The sequence below is a fragment of the Jaculus jaculus genome, chromosome 11 (genome assembly GCF_020740685.1).
Source record: "Jaculus jaculus isolate mJacJac1 chromosome 11, mJacJac1.mat.Y.cur, whole genome shotgun sequence".
NCBI lineage: Eukaryota > Metazoa > Chordata > Mammalia > Rodentia > Dipodidae > Jaculus > Jaculus jaculus.
In genome coordinates, this window is record NC_059112.1 from 80,972,320 (window position 1) to 80,999,561 (window position 27,242).

A 27,242-nucleotide genomic window follows, 5' to 3' on the forward strand; every position below is an offset into this window, starting at 1 on the left:
AATTCCAGGTCAGCCTGAGCTGGAGTGAGACCCTACCCCGAAAAACCAAAAAGAAAAAAAGAAAAGAATATAGATCCTGACCTAGCTGTGATTTCCCCGGCCTTAGGATGTACAAGCTGTATTCAAGATTTCCACGGCCACATCTCTAGAAAAGCACGCTATACTCAGACGATCCATAACGAAATAACAAGTCCCACAATTCCACTGGGACTACAAATCCCAGAAACCCGCGGGACAAGCCTCTCCCGGATGCCTAGTAGGGGCGGGCCATGGACACAACCAAGCTGGGAGACGGAGATGAGGGGAGTCCGACACATTTATCTTTTACCATTTTTTTCCTGTGAGACCAGTGACTATTATACACTATAAATGTGAAATACGCTGCTTTATATTCCAATAAAGGCCCCATGTTGGCGTGTTTAGAGATCTGGAGGGCAACATCGCTGGCCGTTCTCCACTCGTTTCTCCCCGCCGTGAAAATGGTTCATCCGGACCCGGGGCTCCAGGCGCCGGCTGAATGGTTGCGCCCGCCCGCCCGGCCGCCGCCGCGGAATGCGGGCCTTGGGAGCGAGCGGGGTGGGAGGGGCCGCGGCGGCGGGGAGGCGTGCTGGGCCCGGGCGGCGCTAGAGGCGGCGGCGGGCTAGTGGGAGGGGCGGCGCGGTTCCGGCTGTTCCGGCTGTCCCGGCGAGGCGACCCTGAGGTGGCCGCCGCGGGCTTGGCGGGCGGGTCGGCGAGCGGGAAGCCGCCGCAGCTCTCCCAGCCGCGGTGCCGCACGCGTGGTCCCCGGCAGCGCGGCCTGCGGCGTGAGGCGGGGGAGTGAGGGAGCGAGGAGATGCCGACCCAGAGGGACAGCAGCACCATGTCCCACACGGTCGCGGGCGGCGGCAGCGGGGACCATTCTCACCAGGTCCGAGTGAAAGCCTACTACCGGGGGTGAGTGAGTGCTGGGGAGCAGGGGGCTTGGGCGGCCGCGGAGGGGAGTGGAGGCCGGCTCGGCCCGCGCAGGAGGAGGGTGAGGGGCGCAGGGCGGCCCCGGGCGGGGACGGGTGCCGGGCGCGGGGCCGCCCCAGATGTGGTTGAGGTCGCCGGGGAGCCCGGGGAATAGAGCAGGTAGGTGCACCTGGTGGGAAAGACACGCGCAACTGACCGAGAGCCTTGCGAGGGGCTCACGTCGTTCGTCGGGGTGATGGGACGTGGAGAGCTGATGGCTCCTCCAGGTCGCCGTGGGCTTCCAGAGACCGGACTGGACGGCTTCAATTAGCTGGCTCTTTGGATTACCAGCAGGCCCGAAGCCTTTGATTTTGTAAATCACGTTTATCCTCTTCGCCGTGGAAGAGTTCACGGAGTGTAGCTGGTCTACAGGCAGATAGCCAGGAGAAGAGTAGTACTTGATTAACAGTGGATGCGAAGTAAAGGGCATGCCATTGGGAACTCGGGTAGCGTCAGAATTAAGTGGCAAGTTATTGATGAATATTTTGGGAGCCCTTCTTTGCTAGTGTTGTTTCAAATACCGTCCCGTAGAGTGAGAAATTGTAAGGTTGAGAAGAGGAAGAGAGGCATTTAAATTCTGTGGTCTTTATGATCATGGTGATTAACCCAAGTTATAACTCCCATGGCTACCAGAAATTGTCCATTTCAGAGGTCATCGTGTTAATCGCATTCTATGAAAGGACACCCTCCTTGCTTTGAGTTCAGTGGTGTTCTGACGTTTCTCTGAGGTAATTATATTTATGAGCGTTAGTAAGGTGAAAGGCTAGTGTGAGCATAAAGATTGGAGGCGAGGCATAAACAGAAAACCCGACTGCTTAGGCCTGTCTTTCTGCTTGTCTAGGCAGAAATAAATTGTTTTTAAGAAACTTCAAGTACTGCCAGGTTGAAACTGCAGTGCATACTTTTACATTCCTGAGCGGATCAGTAAAGATAGCAGGCTTTGAGTTGCCTCTCTTGTTTTGATTTCAAAGCAAACATTAGCCCTGCATGTCTTCTTGATTACATGTCAGGACTTAAAGTTTGTTTGCTGTTATGAAGCCTTTGTTAACATTGCCTGAATTCAGCACCAGGCCTTATATTGGACAGTGTTAGAATTCATTTTTCTTAAAACACAGGTAACAGGTTTTGATTTTTTTGTTTGTTTGTTTTTTTCGAGGTAGGGTCTCACTCTAGCCTACGCTGACCTGGAATTCACTCTGTATTCTCAGGGTGGCCTTGAACTCATGGCGATCCTCCTACCTCTGCTTCCCAAGTGCTGGGATTAAAGGCGTGTGCCACCACGCCTGGCTAAGGTTTTGATTTTTAACATGATGCCATATTTTTCACTTTTGTCTTTTGATTTTCTTTTTATTTACTTATTTGTAAGCAGAGGGGGGGGGTAAAAAGGAAAGAAAGAAAGAAAGAAAGAAAGAAAGAAAGAGAGAAAGGAAGGAAGAAAGGAAGGAAGGAAGGAAGAAAGAAAGAAAATGGGTGCACCAGGTCCTGTAGCCACTGCAAATGAACTCCAAATGCGTGCTACCATTTTGTGCATCTGGTTTTATGTGTGTACTGGGGAATCATACTTGGGTTCATTAGGTTTTGCAGGCAAATGCCTTAACTACTGAGTCATCTTTCCAGCCCTGATTTTCTTAATTTAAGTTTGTAGGTGTTATAATAGATATTTGGGCTGTTTATGGTCACCTTTGCAAGAAGAGATGAAAACTCCCTCTCCCCTCCAAAAGAGTGTGGCCAGATGAGCTATTTCAAGTGTGCTTCATTTTATAAAGTTTACAGTCCATGAGCTGTTGGGTGCAGACATGGAATATAGTGGATTTTTATAAAGGTATCTGATTATTGACAGTTTAGCAAGTAGATTTAAATATGAATACTGCACATGTTACAGGAAAGTACAGAGGTCTACATTGAAGTGTCCCAATCTCATCACGTGGTCTTGACAGTCTGGTTCTTCTGAAGGTTGTATTTATTATTGCTTTTACAGTTGTATTTAAATTTCCTGATGTGTCAGCTTTAGATGGCATTTATTGATTACTTCCACTGAAAGATGAAAAGTTAAGTGCATAGTATCTTCTGCCAGCTGTCCTCAGTGTCTCAGTTTTTGTTTGCTAAAAGGATTGTTTTTAGTTATGTGGGTTATCTTTATTGCTTTCAATAATGTAAATTCTTGGCTTACCAAAGTTAGCATCCAACAAATCTGTGAGGGATCAAGAAATTAGTGCTTTGTCATTTTTCTCCGTTTACTTTTCCTCATGCTTGTTTGGCAAATGTAAATAGGCATGCAGTTGAAAAGTCCTTATGACTTTTCCTTTGGGAGAAAAAAACGCTTTGCTGTGACTTAGGAATGTAGATATTCTATATGTATTTTCTTGACTTATTTCATGCACCATTTATTAAAAAAGAGAATAGAGATTTGTGTGTTTAAAATTTCTTTAAGACTTTAAACATATTTATTTATTTATTTATATGCAAATACAGAGATAAAGATCCAGAGAGAGAGACAGAGAATGGGCATGCCAGGGCCTTTAGCCACTGCAGAACTCCAGATGCATGCACCTGTTTTGTGCATGTGGCTTTATGTGGGTACTGGGGAAATCAAACTCAGGCCATTGGGCATCGCAAGTAAGTGCCTTAATTGCTGAGCCATTTCTTCAGCCCAAATTTCAGTAATACTTTCTAGTTACCATTCTCTTTTTTGTTTTCAAGATAAGGTTTCACTCTAGCCCAGGCTGACCTGGAATTCACTTTGTAGTCTCAGGGTGGCCTTGAACTCACAGTGATCCTTTTACCTCTGCCTCCTGAGTGCTAGAATTAGAGGCGTGTGCTACCATGTAGCCTGGCTACTGATATTGTATTTTAAAATTTAGGAAATTTTACTAAAGGCACTAATAATCTTGTCCTTTAGTTCTTTTTAAGTACTTTTATTTCTGTATTTGAGAGAGAGAAGGAGAGAGAAAGAGGCAGATAGAGAATGGGTGCTTAGGGCCTCTAGCCACTGCAAACCAACTCCAGACGCATGCGCCCCTTGTGCATTTGGCTTATGTGGCTCCTGGGGAGTTGAACCTAGGCCCTTTGGCTTTGCAAGCAAACACCTTAAAGGTTAAGCCACTTCTCCAACCCCTTTTGTTCTTTTTAGTCATTGAAAGCTTCTTTTCTGCTTGTTTTTATTTTATTTATTTTATTTGTTTATTTTTTTGTTTTTCCGAGGTAGGGTCTCACTCTGGTCCAGGCTGACCTGGAATTAACTATGTGTACTCTTAAGGTGAACTTGAACTCATGGTGACCTTCCTACGTCTGCCTCCCAAGTTCTGGGATTAAAGGTGTGCACCACCATGCCCAGCCCTATATTTATTTTTATTATTTTTGTTTGTTTGTTTGTTTGTTTTGAGGTAGGGTCTCACTCTAGCTCAGGCTGATCTATGTAGTCTCAGGGTGGCCTTGAATTCACGGTGATCCTCCTACCTCTGCCTCTTAACTCCTGGGATTAAAGTCATGCACCACCACATGTGCCTCCTACTTTTCCCTTTTTTTTTTTTTTTTTGGTTTTTCAAGGGTCACACTCTAGCTCAGGCTGACCTTCACTATGCAGTCTCAGGGTGCCCTCGAACTCATGGTGATACTCCTACCTCTTCCTCCCTAGTGCTGGGATTAAAGTTGTATGCCGCCACACCCGGCCCCTATTTTTATTTTTTAAAAATATATTTTGTTTATTTATTTGAGAGAGAGGAGGGGAGATGTATATATAGAGAGCACTCCAGACACTTACACCACTTTGTGCAGCTGGCTTTATGTGGGTATTGAGGAATCAAACCTGGGTCCTTTGGCTTTGTGGTCAAGTGCCTTAACCACGAAGCTATATCTCCAGCCCTTTTTTTATTGAGGTATGGTTTCACTGTAACTCAGGCTGACCTGGAATCCATTACATAGTCTCTGTGTGCTGGGATTAAAAGTGTGTGCCACCATTCCTGGCTGTTTTTTGTTTTTGAGGCAAGATTTTACTCTAGCCCAGGCTGGACTGAAACTCATGGCCTTCCTCCTACCTCAGTTTCCCAAATGCTGGAATTACAAGTGTACCACTGCACCTAGCAGAAAGCTTTTTTTTTAAATTTTAATTTTAGTTGAGAGAGAGAGAGAGAGGGAGGGAGGGAGGGGGAGAGGGACAGAGAGAGAGAGTGAGAGAAGGAAGCAGATAGGGGTGGAGGAGGGAGAGAGAAGAGAGAATGGGTGCTCATTTAGCCATACTAAATGAACTGCAGATGGTGCATCACCTTGTGAATATGGTTTATGTGGGTCCTGGTGAATTGAACCTGGGTCCATTGCTTCACAGGCAAATGCCTTAACTGCTAAGCCATTTCTCTGTCCCACCCCCACCCCCCACCAGAAGGTTCCTCCCGCGCCCCCCCCCCCCCCAGATAGGGTTTCACTGTAGCCCAGGTTTATCTGGAATTCACTATGTAGTCTGAGTGGCCTTGAATGGTGATCCTTCTACCTCTGCCTCCCAAGTGCTTGGATTAAAGGTGTGAGCCACCATGCCCGGCCCAGAAAGCCTTTTCTTTTCTTTTCTTTTCTTTTCTTTTCTTTTCTTTTCTTTTCTTTTCTTCTCTTTTCTTCTCTTTTCTTCTCTTTTCTTCTCTTTTCTTCTCTTTTCTTCTCTTTTCTTCTCTTTTCTCTTCTTTTCTCTTCTTTTCTCTTCTTTTCTTTCTTTGGTATTTTGAGGTAGGGTCTTGCTGTAGCCCAGGCTGAGTTGGAATTCACTATGTAGTCTCAGGGTGACCTTGAACTCATGGTGGTCCTCCTACTTCTTCCTCCCAAGTGTTGGGATTAAAGGTGTGCACCACCATACCCTGCTGCAGAAAGCTTTTCTTTTTTAATTTTTTAATTTAATTTAATTTTGTTATATATCTTTTGGTTTTTCAAGGTATGATCTCACTGTAGGTCAGGCTGACCTGGAATTCTCTCTGTAGTCTTAGGGTGGCCTTGAACTCACAACGATCCTTTTATCTCTGCCTCCTGAGTGCTGGGATTAAAAGGTGCACCATCACACACAGCCTATTTATTTGAGAGAGAGCGAAAGAGCAGAGAGGGAGAGGAAGAGAAGGGGCATGCTGAGGCCTCTTGTCACTGCAAATGAACTCCTGATGCATATGCCACCTTGTACATCTGGTTTACATGGTTCTGGGGAATCGATCCTGGGTCATTTGGTTTTGCAGGCAAGCACCTTAACCACTAAGCCATCTCTCCAGGCCCAGAAAGCTTTATTTTTATTTTTATTTTTTTAATTATTTTTTATTAACAACTTCCACGATTATAAAAAATACCCCATGGTAATACCCTTCCTCCCCCCACTTTCCCCTTTGAAACTCCATTCTCCATCATACCCTCTCCCTATCTCAATCAGTCTCTCTTTTACTTTTGATGTTATGATCTTTTCCTCTTCTTAAGATGGTCTTATGCAGGTAGTGTCAGGCACTGTGAGGCCATGGATATCCAGGCCATTTTGTGTCTGGAGGGAGCATGTTGTATGGAGTCTTGCCCTTCCTCTGGCTCTTACATTCTTTTCGCCACCTCTTCCGCATTAGACCCTGAGCCTTGGAAGGTGTGATAGAGCTACTGCAGTACTGAGCACTGTGGTTATTTCTTTCCATCACCATGATACCTTCTGAGTCGTCCCAAGATCATTGCCATCTGAAAAGAGAAGATTCTCTACCAAAAGTGAGAGTAGCATTAATATAAGGGTGTGAACATTAAGAGAAGTGCTTACTGGGCAGTTTGATAAGCATAGTGTTTAGCCAGAAAGCTTTTTTTTTTTTTTTTGTTTTTTTGAGGTAGGGTCTCACTCTGGCTCAGGCTGACCTGGAATTCACTATGTAGTCTCAGGATGGCCTTGAACTCTTGGCGATCCTCCTACCTCTGCCTCCCGAGTGCTGGGATTAAAGGCGTGCGCCACCATGCCCGGCTTAGAAAGCTTTTTTTTAATAGCACCTTTTTATTTTGTTCAAGCTTTCACTAAAGAAAACTCCAGCACTTTAAACTGCTGATTTCTGTCCTCTGGAATTAGATCTGTTAAGATAATGTGGTTATTAACAAAACTTTAAATTGATAGTTATATTACAGTCAGCTGCTTATTAATGTAGATAAAACTAAAATGAGTCACCGAAAAGGATAAACAAGTTGGCTCATAAAACACATGATTTGAAAATAGGAAATCCTCCCCTCCTTTTTTTTTTTTAAGGTATGGTCTTGCTTTAGCCCCAGCTGACCTGGAATTCACTATGTAGTAGCATGGTAACCTCAAACTCAAAGCAGTCCTATCTCTGCCTCCTAAGTGCTGGCATTAAAGGTATGCACCACCATGCCTGCTGAAAATCCTTCTTTAATACTAAGAAATAAGGCTGCGGAGACGGCTTAGCATTTAAGGATCCCAGTTAAATTCTCCAGGTCCCACGTAAGCCAGGTGCACATGGTGGAGCATGTGTCTGCAGTTCGTTTGCAGTGGCTAGAGGCCCTGGCCCACCCATTCTCTCTCTCTCTCTCCCCCTCTTTCTGTCTCAAATAAATAAAAATAAAATAATCTAAAAAAATACTAAGAAATAGAGGACCTTGGGCATTTGAAAACTTCCTGTCAGAGCTTCAGAAGGACAATTCTTCCTTAACTTGCACGTGCACCCTTCTGTTTCTTTATGGTGAAGGTTGAATCTTGTTTTTAGTAAGTTAACCTCTTTCACATACTTCAGCTATACAGTATTCTTGTTCTAAGGTGTTTTTTATTTTTTGTTTTCTGAGGTAGAGTTTCACTCTAGCCCAGGCTGATCTGAAATTCACTACCTAGTCTCAGGGTGGACTTGAACTCATGGTGATCCTCTTACCTCTGCCTCCCAAGTGCTACCGGTTCTAAGTTTGATTTCTAAGTGTGTGTCTTCCTAGATAGACTGGACGTGACTTTTTTCTAGTTTCAAACAGGAGATTAAGAACACCAGAATCTGGTTTTACTGGAGATCACTTAATAAGAGTTCCTGTCTGTGCTCTGCACTCCTCTTTCCCAAACATGGGAGCTCTCTTCAATCATTACCTAATTCTGTTGATTTGGAGGAAGAGAAACAGGTTTTGTTGGTTTGTGATAGATTGCGATTGTGTGTGTTTTCCTTACTTAAAGTTACTGGATAGGGTATAATTTAACCACATCATGTCTGGGCTACTAATTTTTTTTTTTTTTTTTTTTTTGAGGTAGAGTCTCACTGTAGCTCAGAATGACCTGGAATTCACTATGTAGTCTTAGGGTTGCCTTGAACTCATGGCATTCCTTCTACCTCTGTCTCCCAAGTGCTGAGATTAAAGGCATGCGCCACCACCCCTGGCCAGAGAATTCCTACTTTGCTCATGTAGAAATAAAAAGAGATTGTTAGCCGTTTTTGGCAATCTTGGGCTTCCTGACCAGGTCTCATACATGCAGCTGCTCCATTACTGAGTTGTATCCACAGGCCAAGATTAACATTGCATGTTTGGAATGTTAGCTGTTTACCTTTTTGGCTTTTTTTTTTTTTAAACAGAGAACAAGTCTTGGCAAGACTTGTTTTTAAAAGTATTGCAAAATTAATTTAGCAATATACTTAAGCAATTGAGGCTGAGGATGTATCTCAGTGGGTAGAATGTAGGCCTAGCTCACACCTAAGCCCTGGGTTTGATCTCCAGCACAACATAAACCAATCACTGTGGGCAGCCTATACCTGTAATCCTAGCACTTAGAAGGTGGGGTCAGGCACTCAGTGGTTCAAGGTCATCCTGTCTACATACCAAATTTCAGGCAATCCTGGGCTACCTGAAACCTTGTCTCAAAAAGGGGGGGCAAGGCTGGAGAGATGGCTCTGTGGTGAAAGGTACTTGCTTGCAAAGCCTTCCTGCCTGCCTTGATTACCCAGTATGTACATAAAGACAGGTGCACAAAGTGGCACTTGTATCTGTAGTTCATGCATAGTGGTAACAGTCGCCGGTGTGCCCATTGTCTGTCTCTGCTTACAAATAAATAAGAAAGAAAGAATGGCTGGCAGTGGTAGTGCATGCCTTTAATCCCAGCACTCGGGAGGCTGAGGTAGGAGGATCATGGTGAGTTTGAGGCACCCTGAGACTCCAGAATGAATTCCAGGTCAGTCTAGGCTTGAATGAGACCCTACTTTGAAAAACTAAAAAGAAAAAGTGAATTTAAGAAAAGGGTAGGTGGTGCAGCATGGGGAGTGATAGCCAATGGGTTTTTGAGTTCATCCATACTGTGACATAAGAGAAAAATGGGACATGGTGACATAGTGCCAAAGAAGGAAACACTATTTTTTTTTCCCCTTGAGATAGGGTCTCACTGTGGTCCAGGCTCACCTGGAATTCACTATGTAGTCTCAGGGTGTCCTTGAACTCATGGCGATTCTCCTACCTCTGCCTCCTGAGTGCTGGGATTAAAGGCATGTGCCACCATGGCCTTCCTCTTTCTAACTTTTTTAGCTAGACAGAGAGAGGAATGGAGGGAGGGAGGGAGGGGGAGAGAGAGAGAGAATGAGAATCTGTTTGCCAGGGCTTCAGCCATTGCAATCAAATGCCAGATTTTTGCGCCACCCAATGGGCATGTGTGACCTTGCACTTGACTCACCTTTGTGCCTCTGGCTCAAGTAGGATCTGGAGAGTTGCATATGGGTCCTTGGGCTTAGCAGGCAAGTGCCTTAACTGCTAAGCCATCTAGCCTGCCATTTTCCTTTCTTTTTGATTTTTTTTTTAAGGCAAGGTTTGCTCTAGTCCAGGCTGACCTGGAACTTACTCTGTAGTCCCAGGCTGACCTCGATCTCATAGCCATCCTCCTACCTCTAACTCCCAAGTGCTGGGATAAATGGTATGCATCACTGTGCCTGGCTATAAATCCATTTTCTGTCTTGATTATTTAAAATGGAAATTGTGGTTTGGGGAAGATGGTTCTGTGGTTAAAGGCACTTGCTTGCAAAGTCTGGGGGCCTGGGTTCAGTTTTTTTTTTTAATTTTATTTATTTATTTGAGAGAGCGAGAGAGGGAAAGAGCCACTGTGAACGAACTCCAGATGCATGCACCCCCTTGTGCAGCTGGTTTATGTGGGTCATGGGGAATCGAACCAAAGTCCTTTGGCTTTGTAGGCAAATGCCTTAACTGCTAAGCCATCTCTCCAGCTGCTGGGTTCAATTTTCAAGCCACTCATAACTCTAGATCCATGAAGGGGTAAGTGTTTGCAGCAGCAAGAAGCCCTATGCTGTACTCTCTTTCTCTAACACACAGACACACACATGCAAATAAATAAATTTTTTAAAAAAAGGAAATTAAAAAAAAAAAGCCAGGTGTGGTGGTAGCGTGCCTTTAATCCTCAGTATGTGGTGGCTGAAGTCAGAGGATCACTGTGAGTTCAAGGCCAGCCTGAGGCTACATAGTGAATTCCAGTCAGTGTGGGCTACAGTGAGACCCTACCTCAGGGAAAAAAAAAAAAAAAAAACTGAAAAAAAAAAGGAAAGTGCTTTCAGCCTTCTTAAGTTTTAAGTTAACATTCAAAATAATGGCCATTTTCATACATATATGTCATTATGCTTTGTTTTCAAGGTAGGGTCTTACCTCTTTCTCCAAAATAAAAACATATATATATATAAAAACATTAAAAAATTTTAAGTAGCCAGGTGTGGTGGTACATGCCTTTAATCCCTGCACCTGGGAGGCAGAGGTAGGAGGATTGTTGAGAGTTCAAGGTCACCCTGAGACTACAGGGTGAATTCCAGGTCAACCTGAGCTAGAGTGAGACCCTGCCTCAAAAAAACAAACAAACAAAAAATTAAGTAAAACCATATCTAAATTTACCATGTGGGAAATCTCTGGCAATATAACTTGCAAGTGCTGCAGTTAAACAGAAAGGAATCATCTGTGTGTAATTTGTTTCCACCCTTACAGTATACTCTTCACGGTGTAACTCCTTTTTTTATATTTAGCTCTGATTTATTTATTTATTTAATTTATTAGAGAAAAAGAGGGAAGAGAGAATGGGTGTTCCAGGACCTCTAGCCACTGCAACAAACTTCTGAAGCATGTGCCACCTTGTGCATCTGGCTTACATGGGTACCGGGAAATCGAACCTGGGTCCTTAGGCTTTGCAGGCAAGTATCTTAACCGCTAAGCCACTTCTCCAGCTTGCAGCTCATTTTTTAACACTGTTATAGGGGATCTGGTGACTGCAAGGTGTCAGGAGCATGGCATTTCCCCAATTAATTAGAGAAGTGTTTATACAAAGTCCCTGAAATGTTTCCTGGAACTTAAGGAATGGGATTGATAAACTGCCTCCTTCCTTAAGTCTCTTAAGGAGGTATGTGCTTAGGCTTTTTAAATATTACACACATACTTGAAAAACACTTGAACCATGGGTTGTGGCACATGCCTGCAATCCTACCACTTGGGAGGCTGAGACAGGAGGATTGAGAGTTTAAGGCCAGCCTGAGAGATCCGTAGCAAGACTTTGTCTCAAAAAACCAACAAACAGGTCTGAGGAGATGGCTTACTCTTTAAAGGCGCTTGTTCTTTTTTTTTTATTAAAAAAATTTTTTTTTGGTTTTTCGAGGTAGGCTCTCACTCTAGCTGAGGCTGACCTGGAATTCACGATGTAGTCACAGGGTGGCCTTGAACTCACAGCAATCCCCATACCTCTGCCTCACGAGTACTGGGATTAAGAGCGTATGCCACCACTCCCGGCTTTTTTTTTTTAATTTTTTTTCTCAATTTTTATTAACATTTTCCATGATTATAAAAAAATCCCATGCTAAAACCCTCCCCCCAACTTTTCCCTTTGAAGTTCCATTCTCCATCATATCCCCTCCCCATCACAATCAGTCCCTCTTTTATTTTGATGTCATGATCTTTTCTTCCTCTTATGAGGGTCTTGTGTAGGTAGTGTCAGGCATGGTGAGGTCATGGATATCCAGACCATTTTGTGTCTGGAGGAGCATGTTGTAAGGAGTCCTACCCTTCCTTTGACTCTTACATTCTTTCCACCACCTCTTCCACATTAGGCCCTGAACCTTGGAAGGTGTGATCGAGATGTTACTCAGTATTCCAGTCACTTCTTTCCAGCACTATGATACCTTCTGAGTCATCCCAAGGTCACTGCCATCTGAAAAGAGAAGATTCTCTACCCAAAGTAAGAGTAGCATTAACATAAGGGTATGAATATTAAAAGAAGTGCTTACTGGGCAGTTTGATAAGCATAGTATATACATTTTTCCAGACATTAGCAGATGTTGCACCCCCAAGGCTCATGACTACCCCTGTTTTAAGTTTTCAGTATCAGGGATGTATTACCCCCATGGAGCGGGCCTCCAGTCCAAGTGGAGGGCAGTTGGTTTCCACCATGACAGACGTGGCACTATAGCACCCATTGGCTCATTTGGGCTGGCTGGCCAATTATAAGATTTGCAGAGTCCACTGTTGAGTATCTTCACTGGTGGTATCTCTTTCTCCCATTGAAGTACATGTAGAATGGCGTCTTCCAGCTTTCTGTCAGCTGGTCTACATGGAGGAGGTTATCAGCTCAGTTCCAGCAGGATTTCTCAGTGGCCTTGCAGTCCAAGTATATGGAGTCTTCAGCAATAGGGTCTTACCATCTATTCCTGGTTGGAAACAAATGGCCTCGGCAATGGCCTATAATGTTTTGGAGGCATCAGGGACCTCCCTGACCAACAACTCACTGGAGGTATCCCATCACTGGCACTTAAAATTTTCTAACAATGACCTATGGCTCCTGAGTGTTCCATTGTCCAAAACCGGAGGATTCCATATGATTTTTTTGCTTCCTCTTTGATTTTGATTAGCCCTCCCTCCACCTTTCCTTTACTCAGTCTCTTCCCCTGACCTCACTTTGGGCCTTTTTACCCCCGTTGATCTATTCTACTTACATATATACAATACCAACCTATTAAGTACCCTCCTCCCTTCCTTTCTCTTCCCTTTATATCTCCTTTTTAACTTACTGGCCTCTGCTACTGAATTTTCCTTCTCACACAGAAGCCCAATCATCTGTAGCTAGGATCCACATATGAAGGAGAACATGGGATGCTTGGCTTTCTGGGCCTGGGTTACCTCACTTAGTATAATCCTTTCCAGATCCATCCATTTTCCTGCAAATTTCATAACTTCATTTTTCTTTACCACTGAGTAGAACTCCATTGTATAAATGTGCCACATCTTCGTTATCCACTCATCAGTTGAGAGACATCTAGGCTGGTTCCATTTCCCAGCCTATTGTGAATTGAGCGGCAATAAACGTGGTTGTATGTGTACTTCTAAGGAAATGGGATGAGTCCTTAGGATATATGTCTAGGAGTGCTATAGCTGGGTCATGTGGTAGATCAATTTTTAGCTGTCTTAGGAACCTCCACACTGATTTCCACAATGGCTGGACCAGATTGCATTCCCACCAGCAGTGTAGAAGGGTTCCTCTTTTTCCACATCCCGCCAACATTTATGATCATTTGTTTCATGATGGTGGCCAATCTGACAGGAGTGAGATGGAATCTCAATGTAGTTTTAATCTGCATTTCCCTGATGTCTAGTGACATAGAACATTTTTTTAGATGCTTATATGCCATTCGTATTTCTTCCTTTGAGAATGCTCTATTTAGCTCCATTGCCCATTTTTTTGATTGGCTTGTTTGATTCCTTATTTAACTTTTTGAGTTCTTTGTATATCCTAGATATTAATCCTCTATCAGATATATAGCTGGCGAAGATTTTTTCCCATTCTGTAGGTTTCCTCTTTGCTTTATTCACTGTGTCCTTGCAGTACAAAATCTTTGTAATTTCGTGAGTTCCCGATGGTTAATCTATGGTTTTATTGCCTGAGCAATAGGGGTTATATTCAGAAAGCCTTTGCCAAGACCAATATGTTGAAGGATTTCCCCTAATTTTTCCTCTATCAATTTCAGAGTTTCAGATCTGATGTTAAGGTCTTTAGTCCGTTTGGGTTTAATTCTTGTGCATGGAGAGAGAGAAGAATCTATTTTCATCCTTCTACAGATACATATCCAGTTTTCTCAGCACCATTTGCTGAAGATGTTGTCTTTTCTCCAATGAGTATTTTTGGCATCTTTATCGAATATCAGGTGGCTATAACTACCTGGACTTATATCTGGGTCTTCTGTTCTGTTCCATTGATCTACATATCTGCTTTTGTGACAGTGCCATGCTGTTTTTGTTACTATGGTTCTGTAGTATACTACAGGTTAAAATCAGGTATGGTGATACCTCCCACCTTATTTTTGTTGCTCAGTATTATTTTAGATATTCGAGGTTTTTTGTGATTCCAAATGAATTTTTGGATTGTTTTTTTCTATTTCCGTGAAGAATTTTGATGGGGATTGCATTAAATGTGTAGATTGCTTTTGGTAAGATTGCCATTTTCACAATATTGATTTTTCCAATCCAGGAACAAGGGATGTTTCTCCACTTTCTAGTGTCTTCTGCAATTTCTCGCTTGAGTGTTTTATAGTTTTCATTGTAGAGATCCTTTACTTCCTTGGTTAGGTTTATTCCAAGGTACTTTATTTTCTTTGATGCAATTATGAATGGGAGTGACACTCTGATTTCATCCTCTGTGTGTTTGTTGTTAGCATATAGGAATGCTACTGATTTCTGTGTATTTATTTTGTATCCTGCTACATGGCTGTAGGTGTTTTATCAGCTCTAACAGTTTGCTGGTAGAGTCTTTAGGGTCCTTTATATATAGAATCATGTCATCTTCTAATAATGATAACTTGATTTCTTCCTTTCCAATTTGTATCCCTTTTATGTGTGTCTCTTGCCTTATTGCTATGGCTAAGACTTCCAGTACTATACTAAATAAAAGTGGGGACAGTGGACACCCTTGTCTTGTTCCTGATTTTAGTGGAAAAGCTTCCAGTTTTTCCCCATTTAGTAGTATGTTGGCTGTCGCCTTGTCATAAATGGCCTTTATTATATTGAGATATGTTCCTTCTAGTCCCAGTCTCTGTAGAACTTTTATCATGAAGGGATGTTGGATTTTGTCAAATGCTTTGTCTGCGTCTAATGGGATGATACTGTGATTTTTGTCCTTCAATCCATTTATATGATTATATAATATAATTCTATATTATATATAGAATTCTAATATATAGAATTATATATGTATTATACATACAGAATTATATAATATAAAACATTTATTGATTTGCATATATTGAACCATTCCTGCATCTCTGGGATAAAGCCTACTTGGTCAGGGTGAATGATCTTTTTGATGTACTCTTGTATTCTGTTTGCCAATATTTTGTTGAGAATTTTTTTTTGTTTATTTATTTGAGAGTGACAGAGAGAGAGAGAGGCAAATAAACAGAGAGAGAGAGAGAATGGGCGCGCCAGGGCCTCCAGCTACTGCAAACGAACTCCAGATGCGTGCGCCCCCTTGTGCATCTGGCTAATGTGGGTCCTGGGGAATCGAGCCTCAAACCGGGGTCCTCAGGCTTCACAGGCAAGCGCTTAACCACTAAGCCATCTCTCCAGGCCTTGTTGAGAATTTTTGCATTTATGCTCATGAGGGCGATTGGTCTGTAATTTTCTTTTTTTGTTCTATCTTTGCCTGGTTTGGGTATCAGGGTGATGCTGGCTTGATAGGAGTTTGGTAGAATTCCTTCTTTATCTATTTTATGGAAAAGCTTAAAAAGCAATGGTGTTAGCTCTTCCTTGAAGGTCTTGTAAAATTTCAGCAGTGAATTCATCTGGTCCTGGCCTTTTTATAGTTGGGAGATTTTTTTTTTTTTAGAAGAAATACAGAACTTTAATGAAGACTATTCCCTTTGGTGTGCGAGACTCTCGGAAACATGACAACAAAAGAGGACGGCGGCCAGGACGAAAACAAGTCCCCGCATTGGCTGGTCTGCGGCGGCCACATCACCATTTGCACTCACTCTCTCTCTCACCCAGTACTATCTGGCCAAACTTCCTCCTGGTCTTGCCCTAAGAGGCCCATGTTTTCAGTTGGAGTCTCTCGTTTAAAAAAATAACAAGAAGCAAAGAAAGGGATAATCCTGCTAGTCCTAGTAACCCCCAGACCCCAAGAGGAAAATATCAATTGGAAAAGGGCTTGGAAAAGTCAGAGGCGATGTAGAAACGTAATAATCGGTGACCGTCATTTCGTGCTCAAAAGCCAGGGGAAAAAAAACTAGTCTGGTCCATCTACAGATGCATGTAGAACAAATATGGCTGCGGCTCCAAATGTACAAACAGCACCTGGGGATTGTCTACCGCTTCATTCGCAAGGCCGCCACAGAACCTGCCTGGAGGTTAACTTGCGCTTATAGGAGGCCCGAGTTTGGTCACCCACAGCCAAGAAAGGGCAGATGGGGTGGGCTGCAGGAGCAAAGGCCACACTTTGGCTGTCAAAGATAACGCACATGCAACATGGGAGGGATGGGCTAAAGAAATGTATATACAGACCCCTTGGGGAAAGGGGTCCCGGCCAGGAGGCACTGAGCAAAGGGAGGGTCCAACTCCCCCTGGCCGGGAGGGGGTCTAGGGCAATCTCTAAGGGCCGCGTTATCACCCTTGAGGAGAGGGGGACAGCTGCTACTCCTGCCCTGGTTCTCCCAACCCACACTGGAGGGGCAGGGTTGCGGAGCGAAAGGACAGGGTCTCAGAAGCCAAGGTGTCAACTCAGGAGCCTGAGAATTCTACATCAAGTATCTGCCAATCCAGGTGATGGCAAAGGCACAAAGTTTCAACAGCAGGTGGGGTACTAAAAGGAGTCTGGGGTACCCTGAAGCCCAGGCATAGACCAGAGGTATGATTAATTCCCCTTCCCCAAAAGGGCGATTGCTCCACTGGGCCTGTCACCACAGGGGGTGTCCCATGACAAGCACCCACTTTCTGGGGGTAGAGCACATCAGGTTGGCACAGGAAAGGCCCAGGCAAGGGCCACTCTGCACATTAATACTTTGGTGAGGTTTGGGGACAAGCAGGATGCTACCCCAGGATCTTAACTCAAACCCTTTCATTCAGGTGGACAGTAAACCCAGGGTCCACAGTACTCCCAGCCCCCACCCCAAGCCAAGCCCACATAACAGGAGTCCTGAGGGTTAGGGGAGCAGGGTGGAAGGGCTTGGGGGGGTCATCCTCTGGGAGGGAGACTGGGGAAAGATCACACTTTCCGCTCCACAGGTTGCTGTAGGCACAGTTCACTGCCTGCAGAGATGATGGGCAGGTGATTGTCCACGTGGTAGCTAATGAGGTGACTGACACTCTCAAAGCGGTGATCCTTTGTCTGAACCATACCCTCCGGGTTGACCAGAAGCAGGTGCTTGGGCTGCCCGCTCTGCAAGCCAGTAAGCACATACTGGCCAGGTGTGGTTGTACTCTCGTGCACCAGGAAGTCACCATTGAGCTGCAGCAGCGCCTTAGCCTCCCGCCGGCTCAGCTTCCCGTGGAACCAGGCTTCCCCTTGGAGCTGCTCAGCCATGGACAGGGCCTGGGCAGGTGGAGGTGCCCGAAGAGCATCTTCAAAGGGCTTCATGTCGAAGAGGTCCTGGGGTGTGCTTCCATTGATGGCCAGATTGGGGGGCCTGGCTCCCCCTTGCCTGGCCTTGTCTAGGTGGCTGGGTGGCTGGGCACTGGGTGGAGTGGGTCGAGTAGCCCCTGGAGCAGCTCCTTCCTGAAGCCTCATGTCTACCACCCCCCAAGAGGGGGTTCCTTCCCAGGGAAGTCATTGTAGTACTGATGATCAGGTGGCTCCTCTTCTTCCTCATCCCAAGCAGAGCCATCAAAACCAGCCATCCTGTCATGAGAGGCAACCAGCTTAGGTGGGTTCTTGAGGTATTGTTTGAAACGCAACTCAAAGGCCTGGCCAATGGTGCTGATGACGTCCTGAGCAAGTCCTTCGGGACATTCCAGGATGTGGCAGGCTCTCTGATTCACGGGGTCTTTGGCAACATAGGCAACATACTCAGCTGTGTCCGGATCTCCACCAGATGCGAATGAGATAGATTGCATGTGGTGGTTGGCAATGATCTGTTTGCAGTCTGCGACCATGAGGTTGAGGCTGCTGGTGGAGACTGTGAGAGTTATTGGCATTCTGGCAAATTTTAGGTTACTCCTCCCCAGGATAGAGCTGAGCAGGCAGCTACAGGGCTTTCTCCTCCTTGTTGCTCCCTTAGCACTTGGCACAGCCTCACACACCAGACTGATGGCCTCCCTGGTTACCTGGGTCCAGGTGTTGAAGTCCAGGGCTCGCATTGACTGCAGGACCTCCACACAGCCCATGTACCGAACCAAGTAGGAAACCCCGGGTCCCATGACTTTGTCGTTGGGATGCAGCCAGCCCCGTGTGGGCTTATTGACAAAGCTCCCGTGTGGGGTCCACACCTCGCCCCCCAGCTGGCCCCCTTCTACCCGAGTCCTGCGCCCGCTGTCTCCACTCAGCTTGTTCATGTCCTTTGCTTAACTCTTTTCCTACAGTCCTTAGGCCTCAGGAAAGCTTTGTCACTGCACTCCTCCATTCCTCAGGAATTCTGTCACTCCATTTGCTAGGGCCTTAGCTCTTAGGCATAAAGACAATGGCAAAGGATTTTGTCATAGCCTCTCTCAATTATAAACACACTAAACTGTCCTTTAAGAGATGGCACTCCTTGGAAGCCTACATATCCAGAGGCAAGGCATGAACAACAGGTGTGGACATTTGGGAGAAAAGGAAGTTTGCAGGCTTTAAATTTGCCCAGGGAGAAAAGAGACTTGCCAATGGACCAAATCCTGGCAATTGGAGGGAGGAGCTAGGGGGAGGGCGCAGCTTCTTAGCCCTGCTGGAAGGAGGGACAGAGGGGTGGGAAGTAGCAGGAAATGGTGGAAGACTCAGGAATGTTTTCCAACCAGGAAGGCTGGCCAGTGCAGACAGGATGAATGTCCAAAGATCTCAATAGCTAAGGGGAAGGAAAGAGCCAGAGAAGGGGCTGTGTAACAAAAACGACACTCATCCCTATGCCTCATTCCAACCACTGTTTTCTGGTGGTAGAAACACATCCGCTTCCCAGTCTGACGCCAACAAGTGCTGGGCCCTATTGAGCCAGGGGAAGGTACCAACCACACAGAGCTAGATGTCTTTCGGGGGCTACCACCACTCTCGTGCCAGTCAGCCCCTTCAAGATGCTCTCCCCTCTCAGGGAGGGGAACGGATGGAGAAAACGTCTGCCTATCATGTCACTGCGCACAACCACAGACGGAAACTTCAACCTGCCACCTGATGGAGCATGTGCACTCAGGAAAACTGAGCCCACAGCCAAAAGAAAAAGTAAAGCAGGCCGTGGGGGGTGGCACACACCTTTAATCCCATCACTCGGGATGCTGAGGTAGGAGGATCGCCAAGAGTTCGAGGCCACCCTGAGAATACATAGTGAATTCCAGGTCAGCCTGGACTAGGGTGAGACCCTACCTCGAAAAACAAAAAAAAGAAAAAGAAAAGAAGGAAGGAAGGAAGCATCTGAGATGAAAGGCAAGGGGGAGTCCCTGCCACCGTAACTGTCCTTAGGGGGGCGTGGACCCCTAGGAGGAGCGCACCAGACTTCTCCCAGGCCAGGCTTCCCAACCACCGGGAGGAAATGCTGGGAGATTTTTGATAACTGTTCGGATCTCCATGCTTATTATAGTTCTATTTAAGTGATTAATCTCATCTTGATTTAATTTTGGTAGGTCATATAAACCAAGGAAATCATCCATTTCTTTTCAGATTTTCATAGTTTGTGGAGAATATGCTCTTAGAGTATGTCCCTGTGATTTTTTTTAATTTCTCTGGCATCTGTTGTGATGTTACTTTTTTCATCTCTGAGTTTATTAATTAGTGTCTCTTCTCTCTTTCTTTTGGTCAGATTTGCTATGGGTTTATCAATCTTGTTTATCCTTTCAAAGAACCAACTCTTAGTTTTATTGATTCTTTGGATTGTTTTTTTAGTTTCTATTTCATTAATTTCTGCCCTAATCTTGTGTTCTAATATATATTCTTGTGTTATAGTGTATATATTTTTGCATCCTGGATTATTTAATGATTGGATTTTCTATTAGCTGGTTATTATTAGATGTATCAGACAGTCTGTTATATAACTTCAGGGTAGAAGCTTAAGGCGTTAGGTTTGGCTCTCAAGACTCTTAGAGTATCTACAAAAGTGACCCTAGGTGTTGGGTTTGCCTGCTATGAGAGTATTCAAGTAGGCTGAGTGAAACAAAATATAGGCAGATTCTAAAGTTTAACTAAACATTGTGCACTTTCAGTGAAAAACAGCTCAGATTATTTATCCAAATGTAGGTATTATGACAAGCAGATCCTCTAACTGTCCCTTATGGTGTGTGGTACTCCACCCACATCCTTAATCCTGACAAGGAGGATAAAATTTCTGATCTGTTGAGGGATCCAAGCCAGCTTGTGACCAGGTGAGACCCTTCCCTGGTGTAATCCCAGTTACCTCTGCTCCTGCTTGGGTCCCGCTGTTGGTTCAAGTTGGCGTGGTCAGGTCCCTGGACTGCTGCTCTGTTCGCTGGAGCTGGGCACTGGTGGTGGGATAGGGGGCTGCCGATGCTGCTGTAGTTCTCTTGCTGTTCCCCATGTTCTTCTATCTTGTGATCTGCTCCTCCATTGTTCACTGCTGTTCTCCCTTCATGTTTCTTGAGTTTGCGGAGTGCTCCGGTGTGAGTGGAAAATCCCCTCTCCTGGCTTTTCCTGTGGCTCAAGCCAAGCCTGGTGGCTTTCTGGTGTGCCTCCGCTGCTGCTGTCTGCTAACCTGCTGGGGCCGCCAGCCCGTACGGGCTCTGGATGCTCTGGATCTCTTCTACTTCTCCGCTGCCTTTTCAATTTCCTATGCACCTCGCTTTTTAGTGAAAGTGTGTATTTTGCTGAGGTTTTTTTTGGTCCTTTTCCCCCCTGGGCTGTTTTGGCGTGGTACCTATGCTGCCATCTTAACCGGAAGTCAGATCATACCCAGCTTTTTTATTTCAAATTTTTATTAACAACTACGGTGATTATAAAAAATATCCCATGGTAATACCCTCCCTCCTGCCACTTTCCCCTTTGAAACTCCATTCTCCATCATATCCCCTCCCCATTTCAATCAGTGTCTCTCTTTTTTTTTTAAATTTTAATTTTTTTATTAACAGCTTTCATGATTATAAAAAATACCCTCCTTCCCCCCACTTACCCCTTTGAAACTCCACTCTCCATCATACTCCCTCCCCATCTCAATCAGTCTCTCTTTTATTGTGATGTCATCATCTTTTCCTCCTCTTACCTTGCTCTTGCGTAGGTAGTGTCAGGCACTGTGAGGGCATGGATATTCAGGCCATTATGTGTCTGGGGGGAGCACATTGTAAGGAGTCCTTCCTTTCCAGCACCATGATGCCTTCTGAGTTATCCCAAGGTCACTGACATCTGATAAGAGAAGATTCTCTACCAAAAGTGAGAGTAGCATTAATATATGGGTATGAACGTTAACAGAAGTGCTTACTGGGCAGTTTGATAAGCATAAATTATACATATAGACAGACAGCAGCAGACATTACACCCCTAGGGCTCATAACTACCACTGTTTTAAGTTTTAAGTTTTCAGTATCAGGGATTCCTACCCATGGACTGGGCCTCCAGTCCAATTAGAGGGTAGTTGTTTCCACCATGACAGACGTGCCACTATTGCACCTGTTGGCTCATTTGAAGGCACTTGTTCTTTAAGACTTCCTCCCCACTCCTGGTTTAATCCACAGCACTCATTTAAAGCTGGAAGGAAAGTGGTCTATGTATGTGTCTAATCCCAGTGCACCTATGGCAATGGGAGGGAAGCCAGGAGAATCCCAAAGCTCAAGGGCCACCTGGTCCAGCCTGCCCAGTGACCCAACAACTATGAGGGAGAGTCAGTGTCAAACAAGGTGGAAGGAGAGAACCAGCACCTCAGGTTGTCCTCTGACCTCCACATGTGCACACACTTTATAAAGTGGTTTTTAAAAAATTTTTTAAATTTATTTGAGAGAGAGAATGGGTGCATCAGGGCATTCAGCCACTGCAGACAAACTCCAGACGCATACACCACCTTGTGCATCTTGCTTATGTGGGACCTGGAGAGTCAAACCTGGTCCTTAGGCTTCACAGGCATGTGCCTCAACTGTTAAGCTATCCCTCCAGCCCCTGTTCACACACTTTTAAAAAGTTCATGCTAGGCCTTTAATCCCAGGAGGATCACCTTTTTTGGGGGGGGGTGTTTACAAGGTAGGGTCTCACTCTAGCTCAGGCTAACATGGAATTCACAGAGATCCTTCTACCTCTGTGCCTTGAGTGCTGGGATTAAAGGTATGTGCCACCAAGCCTGGCTCTCATTTTTATATTATTTTTTAATTTTTTAATATTTATTTATTTATTTGGGAGAGAGAGAGAGAATGGGCATGCCAGGGCATCCAGCCACTGCAAACAAACTCTAGACGTGTGTGTCCCGTTGTGCGGTTTACGTGGGTCCTGGAGAATCGAACCTAGATCCTTTGGCTTTGCAGGCAAACACCTTAACCGCTAAGCCATGTCTCCAGTCACCTATTTTTTTTTTAATTTTAATTTTTGGGTTTTTTTTTTTGAGGTAGTATCACTCCAGTTCAGGCTGATCTGGAATTAACTATGTAGTCTCAGGGTGCCCTCAAACTCATGGCAGTCTCCTACCTCACCTTCCCGAGTGCTGGGACTAAAGGGGCGCATCACCACGCCTGGCTTGTTGCTTAGTTTTTTTTGAGGTAGTGTCTTGCTCTAGTCTAGGCCGACCTGGAATTCACTATGTACAGTCTTAGGGTGGCCTCGAATTCACAGCAATCCTCCTACCTCTGCCTCCCAGAGTCCTGAGATTAAAGGTGTGTGTCACCACGCCTGGCACTACACTTGTATTTTTTTAAATTAATTAATTAATTTGAGGGCTACAGACAGAGAGAGAAAGGGGGGAGAGGGAGGGAGAGAGAGAGAATGGGCACGCCAGGGCCTCTAGCTACTGCAAATGAACTCCAGATGCATGTGCCCCTTTGTGCATCTGGCTTACGTGGATCCTGGGGAATCGAGCCTCGAACCGGGGTCCTTAGGCTTCACAAGCAAGCGCTTAACTGCTAAGCCATCTCTCCAGCCCCTTACTTGTATTTTTATTTTTTCTTTTTGTTTGTTTGTCTTTTGTTTTTTTTTTTTATTTATTTGAGAGTGACAGACACAGAGAGAAAGACAGAGGGAGAGAGAGAGAATGGGCGCGCCAGGGCTTCTAGCCTCTGCAAACGAACTCCAGACGCGTGCGCCCCCTTGTGCATCTGGCTAACGAGGGACCTGGGGAACTGAGCCTCGAACCGGGGTCCTTAGGCTTCACAGGCAAGCGCTTAACCGCTAAGCCACCTCTCCAGCCCCCCTTACTTGTATTTTTAATCCCAGTGTCCGTATGACAAGGGAGGCTGAGTCAGAAGAATCCTGAAGCTGAAGGGCTTGTTAATCTGAGCTTCCCAGCTACCAAAGAGAGGTGAGTCCGTGTTTCAAGCAAGGTAGAAGGCAAGGACCAGCACACCGAGATTATCATCTGATCTTTACACATGTGTGGTGGCATATGCATGCTCATACAAATATGTATACATACACACATACCCCAATAATGTAAAATCTGTAAGATGGGATTTATTATGTTTGCTTTGACAATCATTATAAAGTTTGAATATGACAAGGCTTGTTTAAAGACCTCCAGCCTAATGTCTTCTGTAAGAGTACTTATAGGAAAAGAAAACCTAAATAATATTTCCTTCTTAGAAGTGGATTTAATGGGGACTAGATAGCTCAGCACTTAAGATGTTCCCAGCCCCCACGTAAAGCCTGATGCACAAAGTGGCACTTGCATCTGGACTTTGTTTGGGGTGGCAAGAGGCCCTGGTGTGTCTATTCTCTCTGCCCCTTTTTGCTTGCAAGTAAGTAAATAATTACAAAAAGAAGTGGAATTAATGGATAATAGTTTTCATGAAGCTGTTTCTTCTACATTTACTTCAGTCAGATGCTTGAGTCCTTATCATGTTAATAGGAATGCAAATACACTTAAGCATCAAAAATTTCTGTCTTGTGGTGGTTTATGATTTAGTTTTAAATGTGTTGCTGGTATATGTGTTTAACAAAATTAAACCATTGTGCGGTTGGCAAATTAAGTGGAAAGTGATGTAGATGAGCTTTGACAGTAGTTTCTTTCAAACAGGGAATTCAGGATTAGACTTGGCTAAGCAAGACCTCAACTTTGGGGTTGAGTAAAACAGCTGTTCATAGTACAGTGTTTGTATTGGGAGTGGTGAGATCAAGTGGAAAAACAAAGCTAGGACCAGACTATCAAAAGTCTTAGATACCACACAGTTGAAATTACAGGAGATACCTCTGTGGCAATACTATGTAAAACATTCAGTGTGAATTAAATTCCACATGTGGGAAGGGGGAAGAAGAAGGAGAGTGTATATGAATGTAAGTGATGGCATTACAAATGTCTTGTATGTGATTGAAGTCAAAAGGAACTTTGGTGTTCAGAATAGTAGAAAGAGAGCTAAGGAAGCATACTGTTAGGGAAGCCAAAGCAAGAGGCAGGAAAATGTGAGATGCTTAGAAAAAGAATATTCTAGAAAAGGCTGTTTGATTTCTATGCCTTATCTCTCTGCTTAACTTCTATATAGCTCCTTTTTAAGAAAAATATTTTATTTTTTTATGAGAAAGAATTGGTGGTCCAGGGCTTATAGCCACTGCAAACTCCAGACACTTGTATTACCTTGTGCATCTGGCTTACATGGGTGCTGTGGAATCGAACCTTGGGTCCTTAGGCTTCACAGGCAAATGCCTTCACCACTAAGCCATTTTTCCAGCCCCACGTAGCTCTTTTAAGATTGCAGCTGTAGTTCTTTTGGCATATGACTGAAACTTGAATTTTCTGTGTAAGTGTAGCTGCGGTGTGGAGATTGTATCTATCATAAAGAGCCTTTCTGTGTGGCTCCTTGAAGGAAACACCAGGCCTCTACTTCATTATTTATTTAGTTGAGAGAGAAAGATTATATATATGGAGAAAGAGAGAGAGAATGGGCACACCAGGGCCTCCAGCCACTGCAAATGAATTCCATATGCATGGACACCTTGTGCATCTGGCTTACATGTGTGTTAGGGAATTGAACCTGGGTCCTAAGGCTTCTTAGCCTAGTACCTTAACCACTAAGCCATCTCTTAAACCTCTACTTTATTTTCTTTTTCTTTTTTTTGGTTTTTTGAGGTAGGGTCTCACTCTACCCCAGGCTGACCTGGAATTCACTGGGTTGTCTCAGGGTGGCCTTGAACTCAGGGCAATCCTCCTACCTCTGCCTCCAGAGTGCTGGGATTGAAGGTGTGCGCCACCATGCCCAGCTTTGCTTTATTTTCTGAACAGTTAAAAACACACTTCTGTATTCCTCCTACCCAAGTCTCTCTACAGTTTCTCACATATTGTCATTTTCTCTTTCTGTCAGTATAGATTCAGCTTGTGTTCCTTCTGTGCTAGGTGTTGTATTGGCTACTAGGAGTGTGATGATGAAAAAGTTCCCACATTTATCATCATCAAGCTTATACTCTAGCTGGGACAGATTGTGGAATATTACCATACATTTAACTGTCCAATGGGTAAGTGGGTGAAAGAGGTAGCCAGGGTCAACTCACAAAGGGCCTTGTAGACCCTGCTAAGGCCTTTGGATTTCATGCTTCATAATAGAAGCATTCAAGGAGTTTAAAATGGGAAGAATATTCTGGCAGTCTCATGGGTCCTTGGAATAAACTGTAAACCTTTAAAACATTTTCTTAACAGTTTTAAGAGATATAGTGACTAGGGGCTGGGGAGATGGTTTATTAGGTAAGAACACTTGCTGGTCAAGCATGAGGGCCTGAGTTTAACCCTTAGCAGTCCTATAAAAAGCCAAACATGGGCCGGGCGTGGTGGCGCACGCCTTTAATCCCAGCATTCGGGAGGCATAGGTAGGAGGATCGCCATGAGTTCAAGGCCACCTTGAGACTACAGAGTTAATTCCAGGTCAGCCTGGACCAGAGTGAGACCCTACCTCGAAAAACCAAAAAAAAAAAAAAAAAAAGCCAAACATGGCTATGCATGACTGTAATCCCATCACTGTGAGGAGGGCAGAGAGAGACAGGAGGATCACCAGGCTCCCTGGTCAACCATTCTAACTGAAAAACAAGGAGCTACAAGTTCAAGACAAGATTCTTTCTCAGGAAAATAAGGCAGAAGGAGAGCAGTAGTGGACATCTGACATCATCCTCTGGCCTCCACCCATGTGCTTTGGGGCCGTTGTGTCTACACACACATACACACTCTCTCTCTCTCTCTCTCTCTCTCTCTCTCTCACTCACTCACTCACTCACTCAAACATTTACTCACTCTCCAAAGTTACAGTGAATAGCAGCTTATGTAATATATTTAAATTGTTCATTTAACGTGAATCCAAAGGAAATATACATTTATGTCTACTATTTTTTTTGGGGGGGGGGGAGGCTACTACCTTAAAATATGTTGCTTTAAAAACCATTTTGGAGCCAGGCATGGTGGCGCATACCTTTAATCCTAGCAGTCAGGAGGCAGAGATAGGAGGATCACCATGAATTTGAAGCTACTCTGAGGCTACATAGTGAATTCCAGGTCAGCCTGAGCTAGAATGAGACCCTACCTTCAAACACCTAAATAAATAATTAAATATAAATAGCCGGGCATGGTGGTGCACACTTTCAATCCCAGCACTCAGGAGGCAGAAGTAGGAGGATTGTCGTGAGTTCGAGGCCACCCTGATACTACATTGTGAACTCCAGGTCAGCCTGGGCTAGAGTGAGACCCTACTTCAAAAACCAAAATAAATAAATCAATTTAAAAAATAAAACCCATTTTGGAGCTGGAGAGAGGGCTTGATTAAGGTGCTTGCCTGTAAAGCCAAAGAATCCCCAGGACCTCATGTAAGCCAGATGCACAAGGTGGGGTATGTGTCTGGATTTTGTTTGCAGTGGCTGAAGGCCCTGGTGTCCCATTCTTTCTTTCTCCCTAAAGTAAGTAAGCAAGTAAATAAATCCTATTATTAAAAAATAAGTATGTGCTCTCATGCCCTGGGTCCTTTAAAAAAATAAAACAAAACATTTTGGATTGTGGTGATGCACACCTTTAATCCCAGCACTTGGGAGGCAGAGTTTAATGATTGTT

The 27,242-nt window shown here is 44.5% G+C and overlaps 2 protein-coding genes across 3 annotated transcripts in view; one reads left to right on the top strand and one right to left on the bottom strand.

Moving 5' to 3' along the window:
• The first annotated feature begins 782 nt into the window (after positions 1–782).
• Positions 783–27,242, top strand: part of Prkci (protein kinase C iota) — an 82,437-nt gene continuing 55,977 nt past the window's right edge. Inside the window, exon 1 of one of the 2 annotated variants that reach the window (XM_045161644.1) lies at positions 783–933. In XM_045161644.1, the coding sequence (XP_045017579.1) occupies positions 833–933 (101 nt within the window). In that variant the 5' untranslated portion in view covers positions 783–832. Of the gene's footprint in view, positions 934–12,127; positions 12,161–27,242 lie in introns of those variants that run through there. The other variant, XM_045161645.1, reaches the window with a different exon arrangement.
• On the bottom strand, positions 17,107–18,560 carry LOC105943626 (SHC-transforming protein 1-like). Its single transcript, XM_045161646.1, is given in 2 exon segments — positions 17,107–17,700; positions 17,703–18,560. Coding segments are annotated over 2 exon segments (1,284 nt in total). The 5' UTR covers positions 18,457–18,560; the 3' UTR covers positions 17,107–17,170.